Genomic DNA, 19,389 nt, shown 5'->3' on the forward strand with positions numbered 1-19,389 from the left:
CTGGCGGAGACGGTACAGAACGCCCAGCCTCGAGGAAGCTGATTAAGTAAGAGAAGAGATATGAAGTTTCCAGTTGAGATTTTGAGTTAAGGATAGACCGAGGATGTTTAGTGTTGAAGGAGGTGATAGCTGAGTGTTGTCGAAGAATAGAGGATTGATATCTGGAAGATTGTGTCGAGTGGACAGGTGGATAAACTGTTTTTTGAGGCGTTGAAGGACACCAGGTTCTTCTTGTCCCAATCGGAAATAATAGTAAGGTCTGAGGCTAAGCGTTCTGCAGCCTCAAGCCTGGAATCGTTTAGTTCCTGTTGAGTGGGCCTTCTATTAAAAGAAGTTGAGTAATGCAGAGTGGAGTCATTGGCATAGGAATGGATAGGACAGTTCGTTTTGGAAAGAAGATCATTAATGAACAACAGAAATAGTGGGAGATATGATAGAGCACTGCGGGACACCACTGTTGACAGGTTTAGGGGAAGAACAGTGACCGTCTACCACAGCAGAAATAGAACCGTCAGAAAGGAAACTGGAGATAAAGGTACAGAGAGAAGGATAGAAACCGCAGGAGGGTAGTTTGGGAAGTAAAGATTTGTGCCAGACCCTATCAAAGGCTTTTGATATGTCCAGCGCAATAGCAAAGGTTTCACCGAAACGGCTAAGAGAGGATGACCAAGAGTCAGTTAAGAAGGCTAGGAGATCACCAGTAGAACGCCCCTTGCGGAACCCATACTGGCGATCAGATAGAAGGTCAGAAGTGGAAAGGTGCTTTTGAATCTTCCGGTTAAGGATTGATTCAAAAGCTTTAGATAGACAAGAAAGTAAAGCAATAGGACGGTAGATTGAGGGATTGGAACGGTCACCCTTCTTAGGCACAGGCTATATGAAGGCATACTTCCAGCAGGAAGGAAAGGTAGATGTTGACAGGCAGAGGCGAAAGAGTTTGACCAGGCAGGGTGTCAGCACGGAAGTACAGTTTTTAAGGACAATAGGAGGCACTCCATCAGGTCCATAAGCCTTCTGAGAATTGAGGCAAGAGAGGACATAGAAAACATAATTCTTAAGAATCTGAATAACAGTCATAAAGGAGTCAGAGGGGGGATGAGTAGGAAGAATATGCCCAAAATCGTCCAGAGTGGAGTTTTTAAAGGAAGTTTGAGAGAAGAGTTCAGCTTTAGAGATAGATGAGACGGCAGTGTTGCCGTCAGGACTAAGGAGAGGAGGGAAAGATGTGAAGTGAAGTTGAAGATGTTTTTGGCTAGATGAAAGAAGTCCCGGAAAGAATTAGAAAGAAAAGCAAGGTTTTGGCATTTTTTTATTAATGAAGGAGTTTTTGGTAAGTCGGAGAATAGATTTTGCACGATTCCGGGCAGAAATGTAAAGATCATGGTTAGCAGGAGTGAGAAGGCTCTGGTACCTTGTGTGAGCTGGCTCTCTATCTTTGACAGCACTAGAACAAGCGTGATTAAACCAGGGCTATTTAGCATGAGGAGTAGAGAAAGTACGTGGAATGTATGCCTCCATTCCAGAGACAATCACCTCTGTGATACGCTGGGCACACACAGAGGGATCTCGCTCCTGGAAGCAGTAATCATGCCACGGGAAATCGGAAAAGTACATCCTCAGGTTGTCCCACCGAGCTGAAGCAAGATGCCAAAAGCATTGCCTCTTCGGTGGGTCCAGAGGGTGTACAGGAGCGATAACCAATAAAGAAATAAAGTTGTGATCGGAGGAGCCCAACGGAGAGAACAGTTTGATAGAGTAAGCAGAAGGGTTAGAGGTAAGGAAGAGGTCTAGTATGTTGGGCCGGTCTCCAAGACGGTCGGGAATACGTGTAGGGTGCTGAACCAACTGCTCTAGGTCATTGAGGAGAGCAAAATTGTAGGCTTGTTCACCAGGCTGGTCAGTGAGAGAGGATGAAAGCCAAAGTTGGTGGTGAACATTGAAATATCCTAGGATGGAGATTTCAGCGAAGGGAGAGTGAGTCAAGATGTGCTCCACTTTAGAGTTCATGTAGTCAAAGAGTTTTACATAGTTAGTAGAGTTAGGTGAGAGATAAACAGCCCATATGTATTTAGTAATAGAATGACAATGAAGTCTTAGCCAGATGGTGGAAAATTCTGAAGAGTCAAGGTTGTGGGCACGAGAGCAAGTGATGTCGTTGCGCACGTAGGCGCAACATCCAGCTTTGGATTGAAATTTAGGATAAAGATAGTAGGAGGGAACAGAGTAGAGATTGATGTCAGTAGCCTCAGAAACCTGTGTTTCTGTGAGGAAGAGAAGGTGAGGTTTAGAGGAGGAGAGATGATGTTCCACAGAATGGAAATTAGAACTAAGACCATGAATGTTGCAGAAATTAATAAGAAAGAAGTTCGAGGAGTTATCAAGACACTTTCAGGTCGGCAGCCAGAAGAGGAGTCCTCCCTGGGGAAGGACTCCTCATTATCTTTCTCCTTTTTTTAATCTCTCTCTCTCTTTCTCTCTATCTCTCACTATCTATTTATCTATCTATCTATATCAATCTCTGTCATCTCTCCCCAGAAACGCGTCCAACAACAGGCTTCAGAGGCTGAGCAGCGGCTCCCTCAGCGGATTATCCACTCTGCTGTCCTTGTGAGTATTTCCGACGTATGTATGAGGGACGGTAGGGAAGATTAAGGCTAGTATGGAGAGGAAAAGAGAGGTAAGGAGAAGAAGGGGGAGGAAAGGACGGGAGGGAAGGAAGGAGGGCGGCAGGAGGGAGGCTTGCATGGAGAGGAAAACAATACGAGATATGAGGAGGTAATGGAGTAGACTGATAGGTAAGGAGAGAGAGGAGGGGAGGAGAGAGGGAGGGAAGGGAAGGAGGTATGGGAGGAAGGAAGGAGAGGGAGGGGGAGATGGAAGTCGGTATGAAGAGGGAAAGAATACGAGATGGGGAGGATATGGAGGAGATGGATAGGTAAGGGAAGGGAGAAAGGGAGGAAGGGAAGGTAAAGATGGGATGGAGAGAGAAAAAATACGAGATGGGGATAGACAAGAAGGACAGGAGGAAGGGAGGGAATGATGCAGGGAGAGAGAGAGAAGGAGGGGGATATGGAGACGAAAGAATACGAGATAGGTAGACTAGGTCGACAGGTAAATAGATAGGTAGGTACAAAGGTAGGCAACAAGGGACACAAATAAAAAAGCTAGATGTAATGTAAGGAGGAAGGAGAGAGAGGGGGGGGGGAGCCCAGGTGGGTCAGTGAAATGCGAGAGAGAGAGAGAGAAAGAAAGAGAGAGAAGAGAAGAGAGAAGAGAGAGAGAGAGAGAGAGAGAGAGAGAGAGAGAGAGATTTGTGGTTAAGCAACATAACGTGTTTTCTATCCAAAGGATTCTCTCTCTCTCTCTCTCTCTCTCTCTCTCTCTCTCTCTCTCTCTCTCTCTCTCTCTCTCTGTCTCTCTCAAGTATGCCAAAAGCAATTTATTCATCAAATCCTCCTCCTCCTCCTCCTCCTCCTCCTCCTCCTCCTCCTCCTCCTCCTCCTCAAGTGGACCCGACAACTTGTCCCCTCGGTTTTTTTTTTTTTTTTTTTCCAGCAAAGGAGACAGTTCAAGGGCACAAAAAAAGCAAACATTAATAAAAAAAAGCCCGCTACTCACTGCTCCTAAAAAGAATCCAAAGAGGTGGCCGAAAGATAGGTCAGTTTCGGGAGGAGAGGTGTCCTGATACCCTCCTCTTGAAAAAGTTCAAGTCGTAGGCAGGAGGAAATACAGATGAAGGAAGATTGTTCCAGAGTTTACCAGCGTGAGGGATGAAAGAGTGAAGATGCTGGTTAACTCTTGCATAAGGGGTTTGGACAGTATAGGGATGAGCATGAGTAGAAAGTCGAGTGCAGCGGGGCCGCGGGAGGGGGGGAGGCATGCAGTTAGCAAGTTCAGAAGAGCAGTCAGCGTGGAAATATCGATAGAAGATAGAAAGAGAGGCAACATTGCGGCGGAATTTAAGAGGTAGAAGACTATCAGTATGAGGAGAGCTGATGAGACGAAGAGCCTTAGCCTCCACTCTGTCCAGAAGAGCTGTGTGAGTGGAGCCCCCCCACACATGAGATGCATACTCCATACGAGGGCGGACAAGGCCCCTGTATATGGACAGCATCGGTGCAGGGGAGATGAACGGGGGGAGACGGTACAGAACGCCCAGCCTCGAGGAAGCTGATTTAGTAAGAGATGAGATATGAAGTTTCCAGTTGAGATTTTGAGTTAAGGATAGACCGAGGATGTTTAGTGTTGAGGAAGGTGATAGCTGGGTGTTGTCAAAGAATAGGGGATAGTTGTTTGGAAGATTGTGTCGAGTGGATAGGTGGAGAAACTGTGTTTTAGAGGCGTTGAAGGACACCAGGTTCTTCTTGCCCCAATCGGAAATAATAGTAAGGTCTGAGGCTAAGCGTTCTGCAGCCTCCAGCCTTGAGTCGTTAAGTTCCTGAAGGGTGGGTCTTCTATTAAAAGAAGTTGAATAATGCAGAGTGGAATCATCGGCGTAGGAATGGATAGGACAGTTCGTTTTGGAAAGAAGATCATCAATGAACAACAGAAAAAGAGTGGGAGATAGGACAGAACCCTGTGGGACACCACTGTTAATAGATTTAAAGGAAGAACAGTGACCGTCTACCACGGCAGAAATAGAACGGTCAGAAAGGAAACAGGAGATAAAGGTACAGAGAGAAGGATAGAAACCGTAGGAGGGTAGTTTAGAAAGCAAAGATTTGTGCCAGACCCTATCAAAAGCTTTTGATATGTCCAGCGCAATAGCAAAAGTTTCACCGAAACGGCTAAGAGAGGATGACCAAGAGTCAGTTAAGAAGGCTAGGAGATCACCAGTAGAATGCCCCTTGCGGAACCCATACTGGCGATCAGATAGAAGGTCAAAAGTGGAAAGGTGCTTTTGAATCTTTCGGTTAAGGATTGATTCAAAAGCTTTAGATAGACAAGAAAGTAAAGCAATAGGACGGTAGTTTGAGGGATTGGAGCGGTCACCCTTCTTAGGTACAGGTTGTATGAAGGCATACTTCCAGCAAGAAGGAAAGGTAGATGTTGACAGGCAGAGGCGAAAGAGTTTGACCAGGCAGGGTGACAGCACGGAGGCACAGTTTTTAAGGACAATAGGAGGCACTCCATCAGGTCCATAAGCCTTCTGAGGATTGAGGCCAGAGAGGGCATAGAAAACATCATTTTGAAGAATCTTTATAACAGGCATAAAGGAGTCAGAGGGGTGATGAGTAGGAGGAATATGCCCAGAATCGTCCAGAGTGGAGTTTTTAGAAAAAGTTTGAGAGAAGAGTTCAGCCTTAGAGATAGATGAGACGGCAGTGTTGCCGTCAGGACTGAGGAGTGGAGGGAAAGATGAAGAAGTGAAGTTGGAGGAGATGTTTTTGGCTAGATGCCAGAAGTCACGGGAAGAGTTAGAGAAAGCAAGGTTTTGACATTTTCTATTAATGAAAGAAGTTTTGGTTAGTCGGAGAATAGATTTGGCACGATTTCGGGCAGAAATGTAAAATTCATAATTAGCATTAGTTTGAAGGCTCTGGTACCTTTTGTGAACTACCTCTCTATCATTGACAGCACGAGAACAAGCGTGATTAAACCAAGGCTTTTTAGCGTGAGGAGTAGAGAAAGAACGAGGAATGTATGCCTCCATTCCAGACACAATCACCTCTGTGATGCGCTGAGCACACACAGAGGGGTCTCTATCCTGGAAGCAATAATCATTCCACGGGAAATCGGAAAAGTACATCCTCAGGTCGTCCCACTGAGCTGAAGCAAAATGCCAGAAGCATCGCCTCTTCGGTGGGTCCAGAGGGTGTACAGGAGCGATAGGACAGGATGCAGAAATAAGATTGTGATCGGAGGAGCCCAACGGAGAGAACAGTTTGACAGAATAAGCAGAAGGGTTTGAGGTAAGGAAGAGGTCTAGAATGTTGGGCCGATCTCCAAGACGGTCAGGAATACGTGTAGGGTGCTGGACCAACTGCTCTAGGTCGTTGAGGATAGCAAAGTTGTAGGCTTTTTCACCAGGATGGTCAGTGAAAGAGGATGAAAGCCAAAGCTGGTGGTGAACATTGAAATCTCCTAGGATGGAGATTTCAGCGAAGGGAGAGTGGGTCAAGATGTGCTCCACTTTAGAATTCAAATAGTCAAAGAATTTTACATAGTTGGTAGAGTTAGGTGAGAGATAAACAGCACAGATGTATTTAGTAATAGAATGACAGTGAAGTCTTAACCAGATGGTGGAAAATTCAGAAGAGTCAAGGTCGTGGGCACGAGAGCAAGTGATGTCGTTGCGCACGTAGGCGCAACAACCAGCTTTGGATTGAAATTTAGGATAGAGACAGTAGGAGGGAACAGAGTAGAGATTGCTGTCAGTAGCCTCAGAAACCTGTGTTTCGGTAAGGAAGAGAAGGTGAGGTTTAGAGGAGGAGAGATGATGTTCCACAGAATGAAAATTAGAGCGAAGACCGCGAATGTTGCAGAAATTGAGAAGAAAGAGGTTCGAGGAGTTATCAAGACACCTCTCGGGTCGGCAGATAGAAGGGGAGTCCTCCCTGGGGGAATTTGTGGTCCCCCCCCCCAGGCGGGGACTCCGAGGCTTGGTGTATGTACGCCATTTTGAAATTTTAATTTTGGGAAAAGGTGTATATGTTGTGTGAATGTAGTGTGGTGTGGATAAAGAGAGGATCTGTCTTTAGAGAGCATGCTGAACTACTCTCCGGTGTTGGTGAGACAATAGGGAAACGGTTAGTGAGGACATGGGAAGGGTCTTTGGAGGGCTTCAGCTCCCTTCTCACCTCCCATATATACCTCACCGGGAGTGGCTTGCGCCCGTTCGGTAGGTGTCTTCCTACCTACTCCAGCCAGAACAGAACAGCAAATACTTCAGCCACTTACTAGCATATTTAACCGGTCACTACAACAAAACAAGGTACATGAAGACTGGAAAATAACGAATGTAATACCGATTTAAAAAGAAAAGGAGATAAGAGCGTTGCCCTAAACTACAGGCCCATTAGTTTAACATCAGTAGCAGGCAAAATTCTCGAAAGGATCGTTAGTGACAAACTTGTCATTTTTCTAGAGGACAATAATATATTATTGGATGCCCAGCACGGTTTCAGAAATAAGCGTTCCTGCTTAACGAGACTACTAGACTTCTTCCAAGGTATATATGAAAACTGGAATAATCACATCCCAAGAGATGTCATATACCTGGACTTCCAAAAAACCTTTGACAAGGTACCACATGAGCGACTTTTAAAAGAAACAAGTCAGAGGGTATGCGTGGATAAGAGATTGGAAAAGAGATATGGTCCCCCCTGGGGGGGGACCATAAATTCCCCCAGGGAGGACTGATAACTCCTCGAACCTTCTCCTTATCAATTTCTGCAACATTCGTGGTCTTCGTTCTAATTTTCATTCTGTGGAACACCATCTCTCCTCTAAACCTCATCTTCTCTTTCTCACCGAAACACAAGTTTCTGAGGCTACTGGCAGCAACCTCTACGCTGTTCCCTCCTACTATCTCTATCCTAAATTTAAATCCAAACCTGGATGTTGCGCCTACGTGTGCAACGACATCACTTGCTCTCGTGCCCACGACCTTGACTCTTTTGAATTTTCGACCATCTGGCTAAGATTTCATTGTCATTCTATTTTTTTTTTTTTACACCTAGGGAGACAGCTCAAGGGCGCAAAGAAAAAAAATATAAAAAGGCCCGCTACTCACTGCTCCTGAACAGAGGTTAATGGAGTGTCCAAAATCAGAGGTCAATCTCGGGAGGAGAGGTGTCCTGATACCCTCTTCTTGAAAGAGTTCAAGTCGTAGGCAGGAGGAAATACAGATGAAGGAAGATTGTTCCAGAGTTTACCAGCGTGAGGGATGAAAGAGTGAAGATGCTGGTTAACTCTTGCATAAGGGGTTTGGACAGTATAGGGATGAGCATGAGTAGAAAGTCGTGTGCAGCGGGGCCGCGGGAGGAGGGGAGGCATGCAGTTAGCAAGTTCAGAAGAGCAGTGAGCATGAAAATGTCGATAGAAGATAGAAAGAGAGGCAACATGGCGGCGGAATTTGAGAGGTAGAAGACTATCAGTATGAGGAGGAGAGCTGATGAGACGAATAGCCTTTGATTCCACTCTGTCAAGGAGAGCTGTGTGGGTGGACCTCCCCACACATGAGATGCATACTCCATACGAGGGCGGACAAGGCCCCTGTAAATGGACAGCAACTGTGCGGAGGAGAAGAACTGGCGGAGACGGTACAGAACGCTTAGCCTTGAGGAAGCTGATTTAGTAAGAGATGAGATATGAAGTTTCCATTTGAGATTTTGAGTTAGGATAGACCGAGGATGTTTAGTGTTGAGGAAGGTGATAGATGAGTGTTGTCAAAGAATAGGGGATAGTTGTTTGGAAGATTGTGTCGAGTTGATAGGTGAAGAAACTGTGTTTTTGAGGCGTTGAAGGACACCAGGTTCCTCTTGCCCCAATCGAAATAGTAAGGGCTGCGGCTAAGCGTTCTGTTGCCTCCAGCCTTGAATCGTGAAGTTCCTGTAGGGTGGGTCTTCTATTAAAAGAAGTTGAGTAATACATTTGTGCTGTTTATCTCTCACCTAACTCTACTAACTACTTGTGTAAAATTCTTTGACTATTTGAATTCTAAAGTGGAGCACATCTTGACTCACTCTCCCTTCGCTGAAATCTCCATCTTGGGAGATTTCAATGCTCACCACCAGCTTTGGCTTTCATCCTCTTTCACTGACCAGCCTGGTGAACAAGTCTACAACTTTGCTCTCCTCATCGACCTAGAGCAGTTGGTTCAGCACCCTACACGTATTCCCGACTGTCTTGGAGACAGGGCCAACATTCTAGACCTCTTCCTTACCTCTAATCCTTCTGCTTACTCTGTCAAACTGTTCTCTCCGTTGGGCTCCTCCGATTATGACCTTATTTCTGTTTCCTGTCCTATCGCTCCTGTACATCCCCTGGACCCACCGAAGAGGCGATGCTTCTAGCATTTTGCTTCAGCTCGGTGGGACGACCTGAAGATGTACTCCGATTTCACGTGGAATGATTACTGCTTCCAGGAGAGAGACCCCTCTGTGTGTGCTCAGCGCATCTCAGAGGTGATTGTCTCTGGAATGGAGGCACACATTCCACGTTTTTTCTCTACTCCTCATGCTAAAAAGCCTTGGTTTAATCATGCTTGTTCTCGTGCTATTAAAGATAGAGAGGCGGCTCACAAAAGGTTCCAGAGCCTTCGAACTCCTGCTAACTATGACCTTTACATTTCTGCCCGGAATCGTGCCAAATCTATTCTCCGACTTACCAAAACTTCTTTTATCAATAGAAAATGTCAACACCTTGCTTCTTCTAATTCTTCCCGTGACTTCTGGCATCTAGCCAAAAATATCTCCTCCAATTTTACTTCTTCCTCTTTCCCTCCTCTCCTTAACCCTGACGGCAGCACTGCCGTCTCATCTGTCTCTAAGTCTGAACTCTTCGCTCAAACTTTCTGTAAGAACTCCACCCTGGACGATTCTGGGCATATTCCTCCTACTCATCCCCCCTCTGACTCCTTTATGCCTGTTATTAAGATTCTTCCAAATGATGCTTTCTATGCCCTCTCTGGCCTCAACTATCAGAAGGCTTATGGACCTGATGGAGTGCCTCCTATTGTCCTTAAAAACTGTGCTTCCGTGTTGACTAACTGCCTGGTCAAACTCTTTCGTCTCTGCCTATCAACATATATCTTTCCTTCCTGCCGGAAGTATGCCTTTGTACACCCTGTGCCTAAGAAGGGTGACCGTTCCAATCCCTCAAACTACCGCCCTATAGCTTTACTTTCCTGTCTATCTAAAGCTTTTGAATCAATTCTTAACCGGAAGATTCTAAAGCACCTTTCCACTTCCAACCTTCTATCTGATCGCCAGTATGGTTTCCGCAAGGGGCGTTGTTACTGGCGATCTTCTTGCTCTCTTAACTGACTTTTGGTCATCCTCTCTTAGCCGTTTTGGTGAAACTTTCTCTGTTGCGCTAGACATATCGAAAGATTTCGATAGAGTCTGGCACTAGTCTTTGCCTTGTAAATTGCACTCATTCGGATTCTATCCCTCTCTCTGTTCCTTTATCTCCAGTTTCCTTTCCGGCCGTTCTATCTCTGCGGTGGTAGACGGTCACTGTCTTTCCCCTAAACCTATCAACAGTGGTGTTCCACAGGGCTCTGTCCTATCACCCACTCTCTTCCTGTTATTCATCCATGATCTTCTTTACATAACAAACTGTCCTGTCCACTCATACGCCGACGACTCCACTCTGCATTATTCAACTTCTTTCAATAGAAGACCATCACAACAGGAAGTACACGACTCCAGACTGGAGGCTGCAGAACGATTAACCTCAGACCTTGCTATCATTTCCGATTGGGGCAGAAGGAACCTTGTGTCCTTCAATGCCTCAAAAAACTCAATTTCTCCACCTATCAACTCGACACAATCTTCCAAACACCTATCCCCTATTCTTCGACAACACTCAGCTATCACCATCTTCGACACTAAACATCATCGGTCTATCCTTAACTCAAAATCTCAACTCGAAACTTCACATCTCATCTCTCGCTAAATCAGCTTCCTCGAGGTTGGGCGTTCTGTATCGTCTCCACCAGTTCTTCTCCCCCGCGCAGTTGCTATCCATATACAGGGGCCTTGTCCGCCCTCGTATGGATTATGCCTCTCACTTGTGGGGGGGCTCCACTCACACAGGTCTTCTGGATAGAGTGGAGTTTAAGTCTCTTCGTCTCATCAGCTCTCCTCCTCCTACTGATAATCTTCTACCTCTTAAATTCCGTCGCGATGTTGCCTCTCTTTCTATCTTCTATCGATATTTCCACGCTGACTGCTCTTCTGAACTTGCTAAGTGCATGCCTCCCCTCCTCCCGCGGCCCCGCTGCACACGACTTTCTACTCATGCTCATCCCTATACTGTCCAAACCCCTTATGCAAGAGTTAACCAGCATCTTCACTCTTTCATCCCTCACGCTGGTAAACTCTGGAACAATCTTCCTTCATCTGTATTTCCTCCTGCCTACGACTTGAACTCTTTCAAGAGAGGGAGGGTACCTCTCCTCCCGAATTCCTCCTAACCTCTCTTTCGGCCACCTCTTTTGATTCTTTTTAGGAGCAGCGAGGGCAGGCTTTTTATTATTGTTTTTTTTTTTGTGCCCTTGACTGTCTACTTTGTTGTTTGTTGTAAAAAAAAATGAAATGAAAACAACTAGTGCTACTAAACGGCCAGGCTTCTGCGTGGGAGTACCGCAAGGATCAGTGCTGGAACCCATTCTCTTTATCTTATACATAAACGATTTAGAAACAGGATTAAAATCCACCTTATCAAAGTTTGCTGACGACACGAAAGTGGGAGGAAGGGCCCTCACGACCGCCAATTGCGAAGCCATCCAAAGGGACTGATCAGATCATCCAGTGGTCAGAAAAGTGGCAAATGTCATTCAATGTGGACAAATGTAAAATCATGCACTCTGGATCCAAAAACAGTATTCATTTTTTTTTTTTTTTTTTTTTTTTTACAGCAAAGGAGACCGCTCAAGGGCACAAAAATGTACAAATTAAAAAAAATGCCCGCTACTCGCTGCTCCTAAAAAGAATCCAAAGAGGTGGCCGAAAGATAAGTCAGTTTCGGGAGGAGAGGTGTCCTGATACCCTCCTCTTGAAAGAGTTCAAGTCGTAGGCAGGAGGAAATACAGATGAAGGAAGATTGTTCCAGAGTTTACCAGCGTGAGGGATGAAAGAGTGAAGATGCTGGTTAACTCTTGCATAAGGGGTTTGGACAGTATAGGGATGAGCATGAGTAGAAAGTCGAGTGCAGCGGGCCGCGGAGGGGGAGGCATGCAGTTAGCAAGTTCAGAAGAGCAGTCAGCGTGGAAATATCGATAGAAGATAGAAAGAGAGGCAACATTGCGGCGGAATTTAAGAGGTAGAAGACTATCAGTATGAGGAGGAGAGCTGATGAGACGAAGAGCCTTTGCCTCCACTCTGTCCAGAAGAGCTGTGTGAGTGGAGCCCCCCCACACATGAGATGCATACTCCATACGAGGGCGGACAAGGCCCCTGTATGGACAGCAACTGTGCAGGGAGAAGAACTGGCGGAGACGGTACAGAACGCCCAGCCTCGAGGAAGCTGATTTAGTAAGAGATGAGATATGAAGTTTCCAGTTGAGATTTTGAGTTAAGGATAGACCGAGGATGTTTAGTGTTGAGGAAGGTGATAGCTGGGTGTTGTCAAAGAATAGGGGATAGTTGTTTGGAAGATTGTGTCGAGTGGATAGGTGGAGAAACTGTGTTTTTGAGGCGTTGAAGGACACTGCAGGTCGTGGAGGAAGAATTGGATCTTGGAGTCACCATCAGCATTGACCTGAAATATACAAAGCACTGTAAAAAAACATATAACAAAGCCAATACCATGCTCGTGTTCATAGCAAGCAACTTTGAGTAAAAGACGCCGGAAGTAATGTTATCCTTGTATAACTCGATGGTAAGACCTCACCTCGAATATGCGGCACCGTTCTGGTCACCTAGCCACAGGAAGGATATCGAAATATTAGAGCGAGTTCAGTTACGTGCTTCGAAAATGATTCCACCCTTGAGAACTCAGCCGTATGAAGAACGATTCAAGCGACTCAACCTCTTCACACTGAAAAAAAGACGCTTACCAAGTGATATCATACATGTGTTCAAGTTCGTTTAAAAAGTTTAGTAACGTCGACCACTCCATGTTTTTTGAGCTACAAACTAACTTCAGAACCAGAAACAATGGTCTACATATTCAAGCAGGAGTTTCTTTTCAAACCGAGTCATCCGCCATTGTAATAATCTTCCCTCAGAAGTAGTAAATGTAAATGCCATCAACTCCTTTAAGAATCGAATCGACAGCCATTTCATTGCGACAAGAGTAAATTGAATACCGAGGTGCTTTCATCTGCTCTGCGGCACCAAGCGACTGTCGAGCAGATTCAGTCACCAGAGCGGGTAACCTCGTGATGAGCCCATGGGTTTTCTGTTGCCTGCAATCCCATGATTCCATGTTTCCATGTGTCCTCCTCCTCACAACCCTCTCCTCGGCAGGGACCTTCGAGACAACCAGCTGTCCGTGGTGGAGCCTCGCGTCTTCTCCTCCCTCTCCTCCCTCCAACAGCTGTAAGTCCCTCCACAGGTATTCTCTCTCCACAAGTAAACTCTCTGTCTCTGTCTCTGTCTTTCTGTCTCTGTCTCTGTCTCGATCTCTGTCTTTGTCTCTCTGAACAGAATGTTGGGCTTCATTAAAAGAAACTTTTTGTTCAAAAATAAAGATGTAATACTTCCGCTCTACAATAGTTTAGTCAGACCCCACTTGGAATATGCGGTGCAGTTCTGGTCACCCCACCATGCAAAGGACATTGCTAAATTAGAAGGTGTTCAGCGTCGGGCAACAAAAATGATCCCTTCCTTGCGCAACAAATCTTACGAAGAAAGGCTTTCCGCCCTTAACATGTTCTCTCTTGAGGAACGTCGCCTCCGAGGAAGACTAATCGAATGTTTTAAAATACTTAATGGTTTCACGAATGTAGACAGATCAAAATTGTTTATGATCGATGACACTTTGCGAATGAGGAACAATGGCATAAACCTCAAATGTAGACAAGTAAATTCAGACTGCACCAAATTTTTCTTCACCAACGTTGTAGTGCGAGAATGGAATAAGCTCCCACCTTCAGTGGTCCAGTGTAACACGATTGACTCTTTTAAAAACAAGCTCGACCGTCACTTCCTAGAACTTAATATCAACTAGAATTGAAATGCAACGTTTTGGAGCTTTCTGATTATTGTAGAATCACTTAGGTTTAAGGACAGACCACCTAGTCTGGACCATGGGGTCTGTGTGGTCTGATTTTCTATGTAAATCTATGTAAATCTCTCTCTCTCTCTCTCTCTCTCTCTCTCTCTCTCTCTCTCTCTCTCTCTCTCTCTCTCTCTCTCTCTCTCTCTCTCTCTCTCTCTCTCTCTCTCTCTCTCTCTCTCTCTCTCTCTCTCTCTCTCTCTCTCTCTCTCTCTCTTCACAGTATTTCTTTTCCACTTTTTATTCTTTTTACCTCCGTTAACTGTTGCTGTGGTTGCTCTTCTTTATTTTGCTTCTCCCTGTTCGTAGTTTTCCTTTATTTCCTGTCTTGTGTATCAGAATGTGTCACTGGTTATTACTTTTCCTTTTCTCTCGCTCTTCGTGTTCTTATCAGTAGTGTCTATTTTGTATTCCTCATTATCTTTCTTCTCGTATTCTTTCTTTTCTTCTGTCTTCTATTTTCCTCTCTTTCTTTTTCTTCTTTATCTTTATCAGTATTATTTGTCTATATCTCGATCTATCTATATATTCTTTCTTCATATCCGCTCTTTTTCTTCTTCTTTCTTTGTTTTCCTACTTTCTTTTCCTTTCTTTCTTTATTTTTTTTATCTCCGTATCTATCCATATATTTCTCTATGTATCTATCTTCGTAACTGAGGTGTACAATTGGTCTCTTGGTTTCATTATTCATTTTGTTTATTCATATATTTATTTAGTCGTTTATTATATACTTACCATCCTTATCAGAACTATATCAGAAGCATCTTTTTTTATCATAACCGTCTAAATCAAAACCATATTAGAAGTACACAAGAACGTAAGGTGTCTGCAAGAGGCCTGTAGGTCTATGCAAGGCAGCTCCTGTGAACCTAACCCCACCTAACATCACTATTCATGAATTTATGTAATCTTTTTTAACGTGTCTATCGTATTGGCACTCACAATATGACTGCCAAGCCTGTTCCATTCATCCATCACTCTGTAAACCAATTCTTGCCTATGTCCTTGCTGAATCTGAATGTATGTATCAAACTTAAACCCATTACTACGTGTCCTACCTGACTCTCTTATCCTCAGAACCTTATTAATATCACCCTTATTAATGCTCTTCATCCATTTATATGCCTTGATCAAGTCTCCTCACACCCTTTGCCCTTCTAGAGAATGCAAGTTTATAATTTTTTTTCATGTTCATCAGCAAAGGTTTCGTTCCTCTCTAAAATATCTACTTTCACACACTGCCAAAATACTTCTCCCGTCTGTTATCTTCTGGCGTTTTGTCATGCTTGAAATTAAGCTGAAACAAAATCGCTGCCTCTTTTTCCTCTTCCTGGTCTGCCGGGTGTAGTTAACTTAATTTCCCCCTCTCCGCCAATTATCTTTTTTCATTCTCTCCCTCTGTCTCATGCCTTCAGTAACACGTAAAGCACTTCATATTCTTTCTTTCTTTCCTTCTTTCTTCCTTTTTCTTTCTTTGTCTTTTTTTTCCTTCTTATTTTCTTTCTTTCTCTTTCTTTTTTTCCTCTTTTTCTCTCCTCCTTTTACTTTGTCTCCTTTTTCTTTCATTCTCTCTCTTCATTTTTCTTTCTATCTTTCTTCCCTTTTCTTTCTTACTTTTTTCTTTCATTCATTTATTTTCCCCTTTTCCTTCTTTCTTCCTCCCTTTCTTCCTTTTCTTTCTTTCTCTTTTCTTCTCTTTTTATCTTTGTCTCTTCCTTTCTTTCTTTAATCTTTCTTTTTCTTCTGTCTTTCATTCTCTTCTCTTCCTCTTCCTTTTTTTTCTCTTCCATTCTTTCTTTCTTTTTCTTTCTTCCTTTTCTTTTCTCTTTTTTTCTTTCCTTTTTCCTTTTTCTTTTTTTGTCCCTCTATCTATCTCTTTATTTCTTTATCTATCTAACTATCTATGTATGTCTATCTATCTGCCTCACACACAGCAATACACACTCTCATCTGCGTCTCACCTCTTCCCTTTGTAGCTCGTTCACCTCCTTTGCAAATCTTTTTCCGCCTTCTTTCTCTGTAATATCACAAGCACTTTCCTTTGTAACTCTTTCGTCTCGCTTGTAAATCCTCTTCTTCATTCTTTCACTGTATTTTTATGTTATAATATACACATTACATTCTCTCTCTGTCTCTCTCTCTCTCTCTCTCTCTCTCTCTCTCTCTCTCTCTCTCTCTCTCTCTCTCTCTCTCTCTCTCTCTCTCTCTCTCTCTCTCTCTCTCTCTCTCTCTCTCTCTCTCTCTCTCTCTCTCTCTCTCTCTCTCTCTCTCTCTCTCTCTTGTAATGTGTATATTATAACATAATGTGAATATGTGAATGTATGTCGTATCGCCATGGCCCAGTGGCGCCAGGACGTTACACACAGACGCTACGTTGTGCTTAGGAGGTGCTCCTTGCCGTGGGAACGGTGTTGATTCAGCAACTTTTGTTAGCCTTTTTGTTAGCTGTTTTTTTGTGTGTATCTTTGATTAAGGCAAGAACTGTTATCTCACGTCAGGTCCGGTCTACCGTTGCCTGCTTTCTCCAGTTGATAGAAGTCGTGAGACAACACAATAGCCTTTTACTTAAGTGATGTGTGTTATGTGTTGGCCGAGCGGTAGCCGTTATAAGTTCACTTTGAGTTCACTTAATTTACTCTCTCTCTCATGTAATTAAAACAGTTGTGTCTTTTTAACTATATTCACAGTCTTATAACAGTGTGGAGGAGTCACGCACAAGATTCACGCACACCCCCGAGCAGTACTCTGCTCTCGCCCGCCGCCCGCTGTGTTCTCCCGGCTTCTCTTGGTACAGGAGCGGCCAGCGGGTAGCATGCTTGCTGAATCAACACCGTTCCCACGGCAAGGAGCACCTCCTAAGCACAACGTAGCGTATGTGTGTAACGTCCTTGCGCCACTGGGCCATGGCGATACGACATACATTCACACATTCACATTATATTATAATATACACATTGCATCGCTCGGTCACGGAAAAAGTCGCGACCTCGCGGCTCACCCGACCTTTAAAATCAGTGTACCTACCCATGTTACAGTCGCGCAATGTGAACTAGTTAAACGAGGGCCTATTATGGTTGTACTAAAAAATATATATACTAGTCAGGGCCCGCTTAACGGTACAACATCGGGAAATGCCAATGACAATAAAAATAATCATGGAAGTAACAATAAATGGGCAAAGTACATACATGGCGAGGTAAACAGGGCTAGATTCGTGGACGTGGAAGCTCAGCACTATTCCGAGAAAACAAATTAATAGCTCGAACAGTGATTTACAAGATACATCCTAGAAAAAATAAATTGACTAAATTGTCATTAGGATACATGGTAATGGAGCTATTTGGAATAGTAAAAAAAAAAGGAAAAATCCTTGAAGAAGATTTGATACAAAATGAATCTTCGAGTCACAATGCGTACGAACTCAGCGCGGTGGGGCAACTCTTGCCTGAAGATGGTTGTACAAAGTCAGAGCCCGCTTAACAAGGCAGAACAGGGGGATGACAATGATGATAAAAAGAACCACCGGCAAGATCAGTGATGGGTAATGTACATATGGGGCAAGGTAAACCGATAGAGAGTCATGGACAGCTGACTCCAATTCCGAGAAATTTGAAAAGGATAGCTCGGAAAGGATATTTGTTACATAATTCATCCTAGAAAAGGTGAGATTCACTAAACTGTCAATAGGATAGATTGGGATGGCATTTGTGGCTGCAAATCCATGATGGAGCTTCTCCGGAAAGGTCGTCAAATTGACAGAACGTAGGGAACAAGCCACCCGTACCGCCAGGTGACCTGCAACCTCTCTATAAGTTGAACCTTCAGGACAGACCACTGTCACAAACACTGGTAGTGTGAAAAAGAAGTAGTGAAATCCGGAGAACCTCCTGTGGAACAGTGATTTAGGGACGAAGTGATGATAGAGACAACTCTAGAGCTTTAGAAGCATCTGACTGGGTTAGCACCACTAACTCCTGATACTCCGTTTTTCAGGTCTACAGCACTATAAAAAAAATCCTGTCACCAAGTTGTGAAATCACCGTTGTAACAAATCTCACTGAAGTACATAAATCCAGTATAAATAGTTAAAGTAATTCCAGCAGTAATAAATATCAAATTAAAAAGACAAAGATCCACTTATCCTCCGACCGGAACGAACGTGCATGACTGACATCTTTGATGTCAAAAATAATTCCCGTAACGGTTAACAGTGGTATGTTAAGGAAAAGGTAAGTAAGTAAGACTTGTCTGCATACTTTCAAAGCTGAAAGGTATTCACATGCTGGTTACAATAAAAGTTAGGGACAGCATCTGCCCAAAAGTAGCTAAGTCTGTCTTTGCAGAGAAAAATGTGTTACCAAGCAGAAGCACATGAGGTTCAAGGTTAAAAAGTACCTATCCCTATGTTAGTCTACACCCTCGATTATTACGGTCCCAAACAACTAAGGAGACTGACTGTCTTGCATCAACTCAGCAATAAAAAGAAAATAGTGGGTAAGAGTGAAAAATATTACTCAAGCACTCCCCTCTCGCATGAAAAAGATGCAGGCAAAAGCTCAGGAACCAAACATAAATTAGTAATTGCGAGGACGCAGGTTATAGTCGTGTGTTGGAAAGATAGACAAAGCATCGTCAGGCTGAGGCAAACAGGCGGTTCTCGCTGGTTCAACTAAAGTCGAATCGATGACCGCAGGCTGGGCGTCTGTCTTTTTGAGGCGATCACTATGCACAATTTTATATGAATTAAAAATGAGATCATAAAGCTCAAATTTGTGACCACCTAGTTGCCTAACTATCTGGCGTGGGCCCACGCATTTAAGGGACAACTTTGAATGTCTCTCTGGGACTCGAATCATAACAAAGTCACCCACTTTCAAGGAAACAGGGGCGCCACGCTTGTGTTACTGCAAGCACATAGCCTCAGATGTAGCCTGTAGTCTCTTTCTGACTTCTCTTTGAATATCTGTGAAAACCTTGAGTTGAACCTTAGAATAATCATCTACATTATATACAGGTGAATGAGAACTACCAAGCAGGTCATACGGGAGTCTCTTCTCAACCCCAAAAATTATGTAGTGGGGAGATTGTCCCATTGACTCACAAACACGGCAGTTTATGCTTGCTGCAACATATGCTAGCCAGTCCTCCCAGGTATGCTGAAGTCCCCTAACGACCGGGCGCAAGACATCTAACATCTTCCTATTAGCGCGCCCAACAAGACCGTTGCTGGCTGGGTGATAACTGACTGTAAAAGATTGTGTAATGGCAAACTGTTTGCATATTTCTGCTAAAAGTTGATTTCGAAACTCGGTTCCATTATCACTTAACAACACTCTAGGTGTGGAATACGGACAAATGAGATGAGTTATTAGGGCATGAGCAATGGCCTTACCAGATTTATCTTTCACTGGGGCTAAAACAACGTACCGAGACAAGTGATCTACACAAACTAAGAGGTACCTAGAGCCCTGGTGGCTGGCGGGAAGCTGTAGCAAGTCA

At 44.0% G+C, this 19,389-nt stretch overlaps 1 protein-coding gene across 1 annotated transcript in view; it reads left to right on the forward strand.

Annotated features, from left to right (window-relative positions):
* Positions 1–19,389, forward strand: part of LOC126996261 (G-protein coupled receptor GRL101-like) — a 140,406-nt gene that overhangs the window by 29,749 nt on the left and 91,268 nt on the right. The window contains exons 4-5 of the mRNA XM_050856637.1: positions 2,536–2,607; positions 13,140–13,211. Of these exons, the coding sequence (XP_050712594.1) occupies positions 2,536–2,607; positions 13,140–13,211 (144 nt within the window). The remainder of the gene's footprint in view (positions 1–2,535; positions 2,608–13,139; positions 13,212–19,389) is intronic.

This window comes from Eriocheir sinensis, chromosome 9 (assembly GCF_024679095.1).
Source record: "Eriocheir sinensis breed Jianghai 21 chromosome 9, ASM2467909v1, whole genome shotgun sequence".
NCBI classification, from domain to species: domain Eukaryota; kingdom Metazoa; phylum Arthropoda; class Malacostraca; order Decapoda; family Varunidae; genus Eriocheir; species Eriocheir sinensis.